Source organism: Nyctereutes procyonoides, unplaced genomic scaffold (genome assembly GCF_905146905.1).
Source record: "Nyctereutes procyonoides isolate TBG_1078 unplaced genomic scaffold, NYPRO_anot_genome, whole genome shotgun sequence".
Classification (NCBI taxonomy): Eukaryota; Metazoa; Chordata; class Mammalia; order Carnivora; family Canidae; genus Nyctereutes; species Nyctereutes procyonoides.
The window spans coordinates 48,680,853-48,693,345 of NW_026575131.1; the positions used below are offsets into that span (position 1 = coordinate 48,680,853).

The 12,493-nt window shown below is 57.5% G+C and overlaps 1 protein-coding gene across 1 annotated transcript; it reads right to left on the bottom strand.

Annotated features, from left to right (window-relative positions):
• Positions 1–1,978: 1,978 nt before the first annotated feature.
• NANOS3 (nanos C2HC-type zinc finger 3) lies at positions 1,979–5,026 on the bottom strand. The gene is made up of 2 exons (XM_055344626.1): positions 4,343–5,026; positions 1,979–2,303 (listed from the first exon to the last, which is right to left on the bottom strand). The coding sequence occupies exons 1-2, from the start codon at positions 4,794–4,796 to the stop codon at positions 2,233–2,235; spliced, it is 525 nt and encodes a 174-aa protein (XP_055200601.1). The 5' UTR covers positions 4,797–5,026; the 3' UTR covers positions 1,979–2,232.
• Positions 5,027–12,493: the final 7,467 nt, after the last annotated feature.

Below are 12,493 nucleotides of genomic sequence, written 5' to 3' on the forward strand. Positions count from 1 at the left end.
CTTGGGTTTGAGGTATTTTCAGTTCCTTAATGTTCTACCCACAAACCTCCCTAACCACTTCTTTCTCCTTTTACTTCTCATCCTCCCCAGGAAAGCAGGTTGGGCTACCGCAGGGCCCTGTGAATCAAGGGGTCCCCACAAGTTATTGAATGTGTCAGTATCCAGGAGTGGGTCGCTGTGTGTGTGCACACGTGTATGCATCCAAGCACAGACACCCCCGTATCTGTGGAGCAGCAAGCCCACTGAGGCATCATAGCCAATCACCCAGCTGGAGAGTTGACAGGTTTGCGCTCAGTGCTCAGATGGGCTCAGGTGACCTTACCCATCCTCCAAGGCACAAGCTGCTTCTAGGCCTTAGACCAGAAAGAGGCACTGGTGGGGGGGGGGGGGGGCGAGGGGGATTGTTACTGATAAACAGCTAGTGCCTGCAGGGTGCTGAGGGCCAGGCTTACACAACCCTGATGATGTTGTCATAAGCAGGTGCTGCTGTCAAACCCATTTTACAGAACATCATGCTTCAATTACACTGGTCACCAAAAGGTTGGCCAGACCTGAGACTTTCTTGGTCCTTTGGCCTATGACTCCTACACCCCAATTCCTAGGATCAAGTCAGAGGCCCCCTCCCACTGTCTTCTTAAACCCCGGGAAATCCCATGTTGGAGGGGGGCAAGGCAGGATCAAGTGGCCCCCACCACTTCTGGCTGCACCACTTCTAGCTCCTTCCTTGAACCTGCCAGGACATGCCCATTCTCCTGGTTCCCTGGATCTCAAGCCCCAGTGGCTCTGGCCTATATAATCAGCAGGAGGATGGCTGGATATTGTATCCCTTAACTCCATTTGGGACTCTTTGGGGCTGCTAAGGAGCCCTCCTCTATGTTGTCTTTCTACTCCTCCCTTCCCCCCTCCAAGCCTGGATAGCAGGCTGTCTTTAAGGGTCATCTCCCATCTCCAGCTCACCCCAGCCCACCTCCTTGGGTGGCCTCAGGTCCCAGTTCAAGTCCAAAACACCAAGGGCAGAGGGGACCTGCAAAGTCCAAATCCTGCTTCCACCCAACTTTGGAAGACAGTGTGGGCTACTAGGGATGGAACCCAGGGTCCCCAGGCCAGCCCTTTGCTTGGCAGAGAGAATTTGGACAGACACTTGCCACCTGCTGCCCTCTGGGAACAGGGATTCCCACAACCACAGCCCTGGCCCAGGAGAACTGGATAACACTACCTGGGTGGTGATGGAGCTCCATCTCCCTCCCATTTCTGCCCAAGCAGAGCCAAGGTCTTGGCTGGCCCAACCCCCCAGGACATATTCCCACTTTGCCTAGCCCTGCTCCCCTCCTATGCCCAACCCTCTAGGCCTTCCCTTGCTCTGAATGGTTGGACATGTGACTCCATGGCCCTGGTTGTTTGGGCATTTGTGAGGACTTTAATTCACTGAGGGCCTGCTTGGTCAGGATGATTTGAGGGAGGGGGAGGGAGGGCTTAGTCTAATTGTGTCTCAGTTCCCCTCTCCCATCAGGCCCCCACCTCCAGTGTGGAGGCTTCTACCCATTTGGTATATACTGTGTGAGAGATGGTGGAAGGGAGTTTGAAAATACCAGACATCACAGAAATGGCTTCATGGTGCTAACCTGGCAGTGGGTGCCCTGCCCAGAAGTGCTAGGGCTGGGGTAACCCCTCAAAACCCTATAGTTCACCCTGTGGTACCCACCTCTATTTCTTGGCATAAAGCAGCTCAACTAGTGCTCCAGTATAAACCAAAATCCAAGTAACAGGTGGGGAATGTGCGGGTCAGAGTAATATGTGGAGGCTAATGGACACAGCCAGGATAGAAAAGAGGTTCCCCCCCAAAAAAAATAAAATAAAATAAAAATAAATAAATAAATTAAAAAGAAAAGAAAAGAGGTTCCTCAGCTCCTCTGGAGCTGTTCCCACTACATCATCCCAAGACCCGGCCTTTCACGCTGATCCATTCGTAAGCATTTATTGAGCGCTGACTGGGTGCCCAGTGCTGGATAGGGAGGGCCAGGGTGCCTGAGGGCCACCTCCATCCTCATGGGGTCTCTTTCAGCTGTACTCTCAGGCCCTGCTCTCTTACCAGGCCTCCAGGCTGGGGCAAGGGTCCAGAGGCAGGTCCTTGGCAAGGTGGGATCTTCCCCCAAAATACATCCTCCATAGAGCTTGGGTCCCCACACCCAGGGGAAGGCAGCATCTCCATCCTTCCTGCACCAGCCTCCTCTCTTAGGCCGAAGTGGAAGGACAGAAGGAAGAGGGTGAAGGTCCAGAAGACTTCCCAGCACCTTTGGAACCTGGATTTTTAAAGCAGGGGGGAAAGGAGAAAAATAATAGGGTATGATTCAGTGCTCCCAAAGTAGTTTCAAACTTCAGGACTGTTGGGGCTCTGGCGCCACCTGGGGGCTGCTCCTGGAATAGCATCCTTGTGATACTCCGGGCCAGGCCAGCCCAGGGTGGGACCCTGACCCGGACACAAAGCGCAATCTCTAACTCTGGCTGGCTGTGCTGCCCCCTTGCGGCCACAGGGCACCGGGGACCCCAGATTTGTTATACCCAAAATGTTACAGGAGGCTGGCCTTTCTGCCAGGATTGTGGTGAAGGCTGCTCCACCTCATCCTCCACGCCTAGGGAAGGGAGCGCTCCTGTTCCCTCCAACTTAGAACAAAAGATTCTGAGACCATCATCTCTATGTCCCCTCAGCTTCCCCCATCTGCCAGGTAGAATCTTTTGGGGGAATCGGATCTACTCATGGAGGCACACAATTCTTCTAACAAATGTTCACTGCACAGCTGCCAGGGGTGAGGATGGGGTAGTCCTGCCCAGTCTCTGCCTCTCTCTGTGTCTCTCATAAATAAAAGCTTTAAAAATAAGTAAAACCCCACAGAAGCTGAGGCCCTTCACATCTATAGTAACAACTGCTGCCATGTGAGCTCGAGCTACTCAAAGCCTGTATGCAGCCTGCCTGGTCCTTAGCCTTCTCACAGGGCTGGGAGCTAGTTAGAATGCAGGCAGAATTAGAATCCACATTTGATGAGACAGGAGTGACCCCATGTGGTGGGCCAAGCAGTGTGGGGAGAGCCATTTTATTTTATTTTATTTTGCTTTATTTAAGATTTATTTATTCATGAGAGACCCAGAGAGGCAGACACAGGCAGAGGGAGAAGCAGGCTCCATGCAGGGAGCCCAATGTGGAACTCGATCCCAGGTCTCCAGGATCAGGCTCTGGGCTGAAGGCAGGAGCCAAACCTCTGAGCCACCTGGGTTGCCCAGGGAGAGCCATTTTAGACCTCAGGGAGGCTTCGGCTAAAGATCTCTAAGTTTTCACCCCAGGTGCCCTCCTGAGCTGATCCACACACCGCAAACTCACCATGTTCCTCCTCCATCCTGTTCCTCTCCATCCTGAGTGCCAAGACTCTCTCCCTCCTTGCTGCCAAGGCCACTTCTGGCTGGAGGACTAGTGCACTGCCTTCCAACACTCATATCTGTCCCCACAGTCAGTCAGGCTTGATCTAACACACTTTAACACACAGACTTGGTCTTGCCCCTTCTGTGGCTCTCTAGTACCCAAGTCCAAGACCTATAGGCCCTTCCACTGTCCCACAAATATCTGACACCTCCTTCTCTACTACATATATGCACACACATATTATCCCAGATACACTGCACTTCACTAAGTTCCTGAATGAGCCCTAGTGCCTGGGCCATACTTCTAGCACTCCATCAAACTGAATTAGATTCCCAGAAGTCACTTCCTCCAGGAAGCCCTCCTGGACCCCTTCATCTGGATCAGGTGCTTGCCACAGACTCCCTCATTCAGCACTCATCACACTGTTTTAATTGCCGTTCTCCCTTCTACCTTTTTCCATTGCTGGTACAGCCCAGTGCTTGGCACAAAACAGTCATACATGCTACTTGGCAAATGAGGGAACAAAGGAGGAGCGTGAGGAACCTGGGGTTCAGAGAGACTGAGAACTTTTCTCAGGCTACACAGCTCCTAAGTGCCAAACAGGACTGGAGCCCCTGCCGTACCTAACTGCAGATCCCGTCACTAGTCCCCGCACTTTCTCTGTGGGCCCAGAGAGGTCCCCTGCCCAAGGCCACAAATTAATCCCAGCCCCACTTTATTCACACCGGGCAACCCTTGTAGAATATCCTTCTAAATTTTCCACCCTATCTCCCCACCCCCAACCCTCTAAAGTGGGCACTGGGGTTAATCCCATTTCACAAGGGCCCTGAGGGCTGAGCCATAAGCCTAGGGTAGCCCCCCCCCATAGCGGGTCCCCCCAGCCACCTGTGCAGGCTGCTGCTCCTCCTGCTGCTGCTGCTCCCGCTGCTCCTGTTCCTGCTCCTCCACGGCGATGCCCTGAGTCCTGCATCCTTGCCTTGTCAGGCCGGGACACTCTCTTGCCAGCGGAGTTGCGGGTGGTGTAGCTGTAGACAGAGGTGTAGCCCTGGCCAGTGAGCGGGCAGAAACGGCGAGTGTGGGCACGCTCGCGCGTGGCACCGCACTGGGGGCACACGTAGTCACGAAGGATGGGACACAGCACCCGGCCCGCCTCATCCTTGAGCACATGGGACTGGTAGATGGCCCGAGACTCGCCGTTGTGTTTGCAGAAAGAGCACAGGCGTTCAGGAGCTGGTGAAGATTCCGGGCTGGGCCTCTGACCCCCTGGTCCTGGAGCTGGCTGTGGCTGGGGGTCCAGCCTGGTTTCGGACTCCTCTTCCCCACGCAGCGCCCCCACCAGGCGTGCCAAACCCAGGTAATCTGTCCACAGGTCGAAGGTTCCCATAGCTGGGCAGTGTATGCCAGGCAGAGAAGCAGAGAGAATAACCCTGCCTGCCCAAAGCTCGTCTTTCTACCCCTTCCCTCTCTGTCCCTCCCTCCCTTCCCCTCTCTGGAGCCTAGGAGTCTAGGCTGTCAGTTCTCTCCTTATACCTCCAAGGGGGTGTGAAGGGAGGAGCAGGCTGTGGGAGGTTTCTTATTGTCACAGGGGGGCTTGCTGCCTCTCCCCCATAAATGCACCTGCGGGGGGGAGGGGGGTTGCATGGTCTGTGGGTGGGCTGGGGCCAATGGGGGGGTGAAAGGGCACAGGCTGCAGGGGGCACCCACAACTGGGAGGCATCCCCCCAGAGGGCATTGGGAGGGCTACCCCCGCCTACCCCTCCTTGGAAGAGGTCTGGGAGGCTTGCCACTCCTGCCCCACAGGGTGATGGGTGGGGGTGTGGAAGCCCCGCCCCAAAGACTAGTATTGATCTACTCAGTAATTTAGTAACTTCTTTCTTCCTTCCCTTGGCCTGGGGGAGGAGTCAGGTGCCCCTGGGCTCTTTGGGGGAATGGGTGAGCTGCTGATGCTCCAGTAGTCTCTGGAAAGGGGGATGGTGCCTGGCTCATGGGGTTCGGGAAGGGACATGGATTAAGGCTCCTAGCTCAGGTCTCCCTCAGGGAGCTTTCACACCCATTATCTCAGTGGAACCCCCATTTAATGGATGAACTCACCAGGTAGAAGGCCTCCTACCCATACTTACCCACAAACACAAAAGCCTGTCTCCCCCACCCAGTTACTGTAGCTCTCAAGGCTAGGTGCTGACCTGACTGTGTGTAGGGGGGAACGACAGGAGGTGAGACAAAGCATTATGGGGAGAGCAGAGGTACAGGTTAGGCTAATGGGGGGTACCCCCAGCACTCAGCAGTGCCTCAATCCCATCCCCTCAAATGAAACCTCCAGGAGTTACCCAGGTGGGGCAGAGACTGGCAGATGGAGGATCAGCCCGCACCAAGGCGCTGAGTGGGCAGTCGAGGGTAAAGCAGGGGTCTGCGGGTGCTGGGCAAGAAGAGGGAGAAAAGCTGGGCCCAGGACTTGGACATGGAGAAGAGGAGCTATGCTGACTGCCCACCCCATTCATTCATTCATTCATTCAAGAAACCTTTACTAAGCCCTCTGGGAACAGGGATCACCATTTCCTCGGAAAGGTTTTTCAGGTGCCCAGCCCTGAGCCAGTGATCTGTACCCCCAAGTCCTCCCTGCCACCCAAGGATTTATTCCCCAAATCAGGCGCCTGTGCATCAGGATCCCAGATGCCAGCTCTCCCCAAGGGGTGAGAGGCTGAGGTCAGGCATTGTGTGAGTGGGTCTTGTCCCCTAGCCGATTCCCCTCAGGCTGTGTCTGGCCCAGCCACAGTGACATTCATCCCTCGGTGGGTCTGGCCTCCGTCCTCACAACCCACCGACAACAATGAATGTTGATTGTGACCTTCGCTGCGGCCTAATGGAGAGGACGCTCAGGTCGGATCTGGGAGATACCCTGGCCCCAGATCTGGAACGTAGGGGTCCTGACGGGTGGATGGCAGTTCCAGGCCTCGGGGTCCACTCAACGGTCGATGGTTTGCCTGAGCTGCCCAAACTCACCGACAGGTTGAATGTTCCCCCAAACCCTTGGCAACTTCTCCAGGGGCCAGGACTGGGGGTGGGGTGGGGGTAGGGGGCAGAAAACACAGATATCCTGGGGGAGGAGAGAGAAGGGAGGGGGGAGGGCCCTATTGACTCAGTAAGTCAGCAAACAGGACCTGTCTGCTCCAGGACCTGGAAAAAGCACAAGATAAATATAAATAATAATAATAACTGCAGATATTTATGTAGCCTTTGCTACACAGATGTAGACCAGTACTGGGCGCTGGGCTTGCTTCTTGTCACATTTGCTCAAGTCCTCTTCAAAAGGGCCCTAGAAGGTGCAGATTACTCCGATTTGTCAGTTTGGGAGTCCAGGCCAAAGGGCACGCTAGAGAGAGACAGAGGAGGGATTCCTCGTGGCCCCAAGGCTGCCAGGGGGTTATTGCCCCCAGGGACACTGATGCAACAAAGAGATAAACAAGTCATTTTAATACAATGTAATACCTTCCGTGAGCTTCACCGTGTTCCTGGCAGGATTGTTTATGAATCACAACAACCCCGGGGGTTGTTCTCCTTTGCAAATGCGGGGCCAGCTGTGGGGCCATGGCCAGGTCCACTCGCCCAAGGAGGGTGAGAGTCCAAAGGACTAGAGGGGGCACGCCCTGGCTGCCGGAGCGCCTCAAGACTTCTGAATTCAGGCCCTTCTGAGGTGAGTGCCCCCGCACACGCGGGGCTGCCCCCTTGATGTGGGGGTGCAGAGTCGCTCACCTTGGGGCTTCAAAACAGGCAGCGGTCAAAACCCTGCTCCAACTCCGACTATGCCAAGATACTGCCCCTCCCCATTCCCTTACCTGTAAAACGGGGGGGGGGGGCGCCCAGTCCGTCCTCCTAGGGCCCGCCGATTTGGACGCCCGTCCTCTGGACTCCGCTCCCCCGCCCCTACGCAGTCTCAGGATAAGGCCGCCCCCAACTTGGGCCTGGGGACCTCCGGGACTGCCTGGGGAGGGGCTTTCGCATTTCCAGTCCCTTTCCACTTCACTGAGGAATATCAAGCCCTAGAGGAACCCCCTGGGGTAACCCCAAAGCGGATCAGGCATCCCAAGCGTGCTGAGCTTAAGTGAACCCCAGAACCCCCCCTGGCGGCGGCGGACTGAACCAGCACAACTCTCCAGGCCTGGTCCACGAGACCCGCCCTTCGCAAGCCACTGACCCAGGCCCCTCCTTAAAACCTGCCCCTGAACCCGCACCCACAGGTGGCCCGCTCTGAGGACCCTCCTCTGAAGCCCGCCCCGAAACTCAACCCTTATAAAACCGCCCTCTGAGCCCATCTTCCAAAAGCCCAGCTCCCCTAAAGCCTGCCCCAGGCCTTAGGAGTCCCCCAGAACACTAGGCCCCGCCCCTCAGGACCCGGCTCTAAAGCTAGCCTGCCCAGACCCCCCACCAGACCCACGTCCCTACAGAGGCCCCAGAGCCACTCCCATGAAGCCCAAGCCCCCTAAGGTCAGCTACGACAGGACCTGTCCCCAAGTCGGAACCCCTGGAGCCGGACCTCTGAAAACACTTGCCCCCCTGTGGAATTCCCCTAGCTCAAGCCCCTTCCCTAGAGCCCTCTCTTCCCCTGGGCAGGGGTCCAGCCAGGTTCCCACACTTCCCCAGAGTTCAGGGTGGGCAGCGCTCCCCCATCGACCATCAACCCTGCCAAAGGACCCCATTCAGGGATGGGGTGAGGGTTCCCCTTTGCCAGGCTTAGGAGATGTAGGTCCTTCTAAGGGAGCATGTGGGGTCTCCTGCCTTGAAGATCAAAGTCCTAAAGAGCAGAATGCCTAGAACTCTTGGGGAGAAGGGAGATTTGGGAGGGCAGGGTTATAATAATAATGCTTTACATACATCCCTCTATTATCAGGACACCCATGTAATCGATGAGGATAGTGAGGCTCTGAGAGTTTGGAACAGAACTCACCCAGGTTCCTCAAAAGCTTTGCTTGTGATGACTGTGGAGCTAGAATGAGGGGTCATCAGGCATGAGGTACTGGCCACATTGGTGGGGGACTCCTCCAGATACACTTTTCCTCCTGCGCCTCTTCTCTGTCTTGCTTCCTTGAGGGCTCTGACCTTGACCTCAAGACAAGGGAAGGGCCATCAGAGGGTGCCTGGTCTGGAGGGTCAGGACTAGGACAGGAAGGGGAGGTTTCCAGCTGAAGGACGGGGTGGGAGGAAACCTATGGCATAGGGGCTGCCTGCAGCCTGCCCTGGGTCTGCCAGTCTCCCGTTGTCTGTGGCGGTCGGTGCAGGCTCCTGCCCTTGCCCTTGGTGTCTGTCTGGGTCTGACTGTCCCTCATGGCAGTATTTGTCTGGGTCTCCGGCTCTGAGTGTGCTCCTGTTTCTGGCTGTCTGGGTCTGCCTTCGTGTGTCTGCCTCTTTACACCTGATATGTGTCTGTAGCCTGTCCCCTCCATGTCTAGGGCTGGCCCTTGGCGAGGGGTGGCCTCTGCTCTGTCGGCATCTCACTGTCCAGACTTGGGGCCCTTGGGGAGGTGGGAGGGGGATGCTGACCGTTCTTCCCATCGAGCATCCTACTCGCCTTCTGGAGTGCCAACTGGGCTTCCATCTGACTTTGAAGCCCAGCACAGTGGAGATGAGGAGCCATCTCCTCCTACCCCCAACCCCAGGCCTTGGTGCAAGGAAGGGGCACTCTTCAGAGCCTTTTAGGCCTAGTCTGCCTCTTCCTGGTCCTTAGTCCTGGCACAGCCCCCCTTCCCCCCGCCCCCCCACATACACACTCTGTCACATCCCAGCTGAGAGGATTTGTCTAGGCAGGGGGTTGGGAGTGATGGGGTAAGGGGAGCCATCCAGAAGCCACACTGACCCACCCCACCCCACCCCCACCCTCATCCTGAGCTCCAGGAAGGCAAGGCAGCTGGCATGGGGTCAGAGCTGGAGGCGAGAGGTCCCAGTGGAGCCAGATGGGGAGACGATGGATGGAGGCAGCTCTGCTGTCAAGTTGAAGAACAGGGGGCAGGGGCATGAGGTGAGAGACACAGAGCTTCCAGAGGGTGTCTGGCAGCCTGGGTGTCCCTGTATATATGTCCATGCATGTGTTCCTGCTGGCATGCCCCTGTATATGTGTCTCCGTATGTGTGTGTCCCCTTGTGTGTGCCCTTGTGTGTGTGGACAGACGGGGGGGGCGGCATGCAGGAGGAGCTGGTCAGGGCCTGGCAGATAAAGAGACCATTATGGAGTGAGCAGCAGAAGTGCACTTGGGGGTCCCCAAGTGGGGTCCCATTGATGGTCCAGGCTGTGTAGGGGAGGGGGTTCCTCATTCCCCTGATACTTCCATGGCCTCTCAGGTTCCTACCTGCCCTCCCCTTGTGATCTTCCTGGCTTCCTCTCCAGCTGCCTGGCCTTTCAGGTGGGGTCTTCAGCCAAAGGATTCATCTGTCCCACCAAGACCTGGGGGCCCCCAGTGGGCCGGGAGCCTGAGCTTCTGTCCCAGGACCGCCAGCCATGGGGCCAGGGGTGGGGGAGGCAAGAAGTCTCTGGCTTCTCTAGGGCTTGGGTTGGGGCTTGTGGAGAGGCCTAGGGCAGGTTGATGGGAAATTCAGACATTTCTGCTGAGGTTCATGGTGCAAGGTGACCCTGGGTCTAGCTCAGGGTGGCCTCCATCTGCCAGCAGCTACCGATGGACCTATTACCAGAGGGGCTGCAGTGGACGTGGGTTCCAAGCTACTCTGGTGGGCTATTTTGGGGGGTTCTGTGGGTGTGTGCTATAGCGGGTGCCTGTCTCTATGCCAGTGGTGTCTTGGTGTTGGCACATGTGTTGGCACTCCCGTGGGCTTCTGTTTGTGTGTGGATGTCAGTGTGACTGTGGGTGTGTGTCAGGCTAATTGTGGGTAATTGCAGGTCGACGTGTGAGCCAAGGTGTGTGGGTGTCTGGCGTCTGTCAGTGTCACTGTGGGTGAGTGTAGTCTGTGTTGTCAGATTATGGTGCCCCCCATTCCTCTCACTAAAATGTCAGCTCCAGGAGGGCAGGGATTTTGATCCCTTGCATCCCCAGTGCTAAGAACAGTGCCCCAGCACATAAAAGATGCTCAATAAACAAGTGGTGGATTCATAGCCATCCAGGTGACTATGGATTTCTGCCTGTCTCCGTGTCATTTTCCTGTGGGTCTGTGTGCCATTGTGCATATGTTATTCCACCTGTCTGTGTGTAGGTAGGATTGGAGGTGTCCAAGTGTATAATCAAGTGTCAGGGTGACAACAGGTATAGGTACTGTTGGAGTGTTCATATCTGTTTGTGGGTGACTGTGTCATAATGCGTGTCTAAGAGGTCAGTTTTACCACAAACCAAAAATGTGTCCGCACGTGCAGCTGTGTTATGGACAGTCTGTATGCCACGATTACGATGACCTGAGGTCAGTATCTATATAGGTCTTGTACCTACCATCTCTGTGTACGTGTGTCCAGTTGCCTGGGTGGCTGTGGTGACTGTAGGGCCTTGCTTGGGCAGGCGCGTGGATGCCAGTTCTTGTGGATAATGGTATCTATTTGTACCCATGGCTGGGCCTTTAATATATTTGTGGTAGTTGTGGTTACTTTGGGTGCCGGTGCAACAGTGAGTGTTCTGTTTGTGCAGTAGAGAGCTATGTGTGTGTCAGTGTTACATGCAAAGCTGTGTCCACGCTGTGGCCACCGTCAGTGGTGGCTGGCTTTTTCAGTGTAGCAATGTTTTCCAACTGTCAGCCCTGGATGTCCTCATCATTATGGGTGATGCGTGTGCCCACGTGGCAGTATTATTGTGAGTGACTGTGTGAATGTATGAGCATTCCTGCAGGTGATGTAATCATGGGGATGATATCTGTCCACGTATAAAGTGTGGACTGGGAGACTGTCAGGGATTTGGAAATATCTAACTATGGCTCTGCAAATGTCTCTGTGAGTAGTCCAGGGCAGTGGGAAACGGGTGGGAAAGGAGATGGGGGGGACTGAAATGCACGGGGGTGCGGCGGAGGGGGCATTTCCCAGCTCCTATCAGCCAATGAAAGATCTTCATCGCCCCCCCCACCCTCAGCATGCCCTCCAGGGTAAGTCCCTGTGAAAGGGGTCCTGTCGCTTTAAAAGGGCTCCCCAGCAATGGGGATTCTGGGCCATTTTTCCCTTCTATGGCCAGTTTTGGAGGGCGTGTTCCTGTTAGCAAACCTTGGCCCCCGTAAATACCCTGCAGCCGCCGCGGGTAATGACAGGCCGGCGGGGAGCCCGCGGAGCGCGCCGGGGCTCAGGCAGGCGGCGCCGCCGCGGCCCCGGGGCCCCGCCGGGATCGACCTCCGCAGGGCTCGCGCGGGCCCGCGCGCCCGTGAACTTGGCCGGGGGCGCCTCCCCGAACGCGCGCGCCGGGCCGGAGCCTCTCCCAGCCCTGGATGCCCAAGCCCCCACCCGCTCCGGCCCCCAAGAACAAAGCTCGCCGCCGCCGGGCCTTGGGGCCTCCCCGTGGTCAGGTGTCGGGCGGCCTGTGCTCCGCTGCCCCTGCGCCCCCCATCGTGCGTCCCCGCCCCGCGGGGGCACCTCGGCCCGCCGTCCCCCACCCCCACCCCCAAGGCGCAGGCTCGGGGACTTGAGGGCCTGTCCTGCCTGGGGGGGTCTGGCCTTCCCGGCGCCCCTTCTCCGAGAGGACGAGACGCAGAGATGCCGCTGGGCCCTCCCCGCCCCCCTTCTCCAGCCTCCGCAACAATGGAGGGCCGGGCCGCAGAGGCCGGGGCGCCGGCCCCCCGGCCGCGAGCAGGTGCGCGAGGGGGCCGCAGCCGGGTCCCGCCGCCGCCCCGCCCCGCCGCGCCCCCTCCCCGCGGGCGGCGCCCCCGCCTGCCCGGCGCCCGCGCTCACCTCGTTTTGGGCCGCCGCCGCGTTGCCCCTCTTCTTTCCAAACCAGCCCGGAAAAGCCCCCTGAGTCGAGGCGCCTGCACGGGAAATTGCATTTCGGCGGCCTCGGGGCTGGGCGGGGGCCCCCCAGGCCGCGGGCCGGGGGAGGGGGCCGCGGGGCTCCGGCGCCGGCTCGAACCCGCGGCCGCCGCCTCCCGCCCGCCCGCCCGCCCGCCTGTCTGTCTCGGT

Coding starts and splice junctions, on each gene's coding strand:
- NANOS3 (XM_055344626.1), bottom strand. CDS start 4,796: ATGGGAACCTTCGACCTGTGGACAGATTACCTGGGTTTGGCACGCCTG. Junction 2,304..4,342: donor CCGTGGAGGAGCAGGAACAG/GAGCAGCGGGAG, acceptor GCTTTAAAAATC/CAGGTTCCAAAGGTGCTGGG.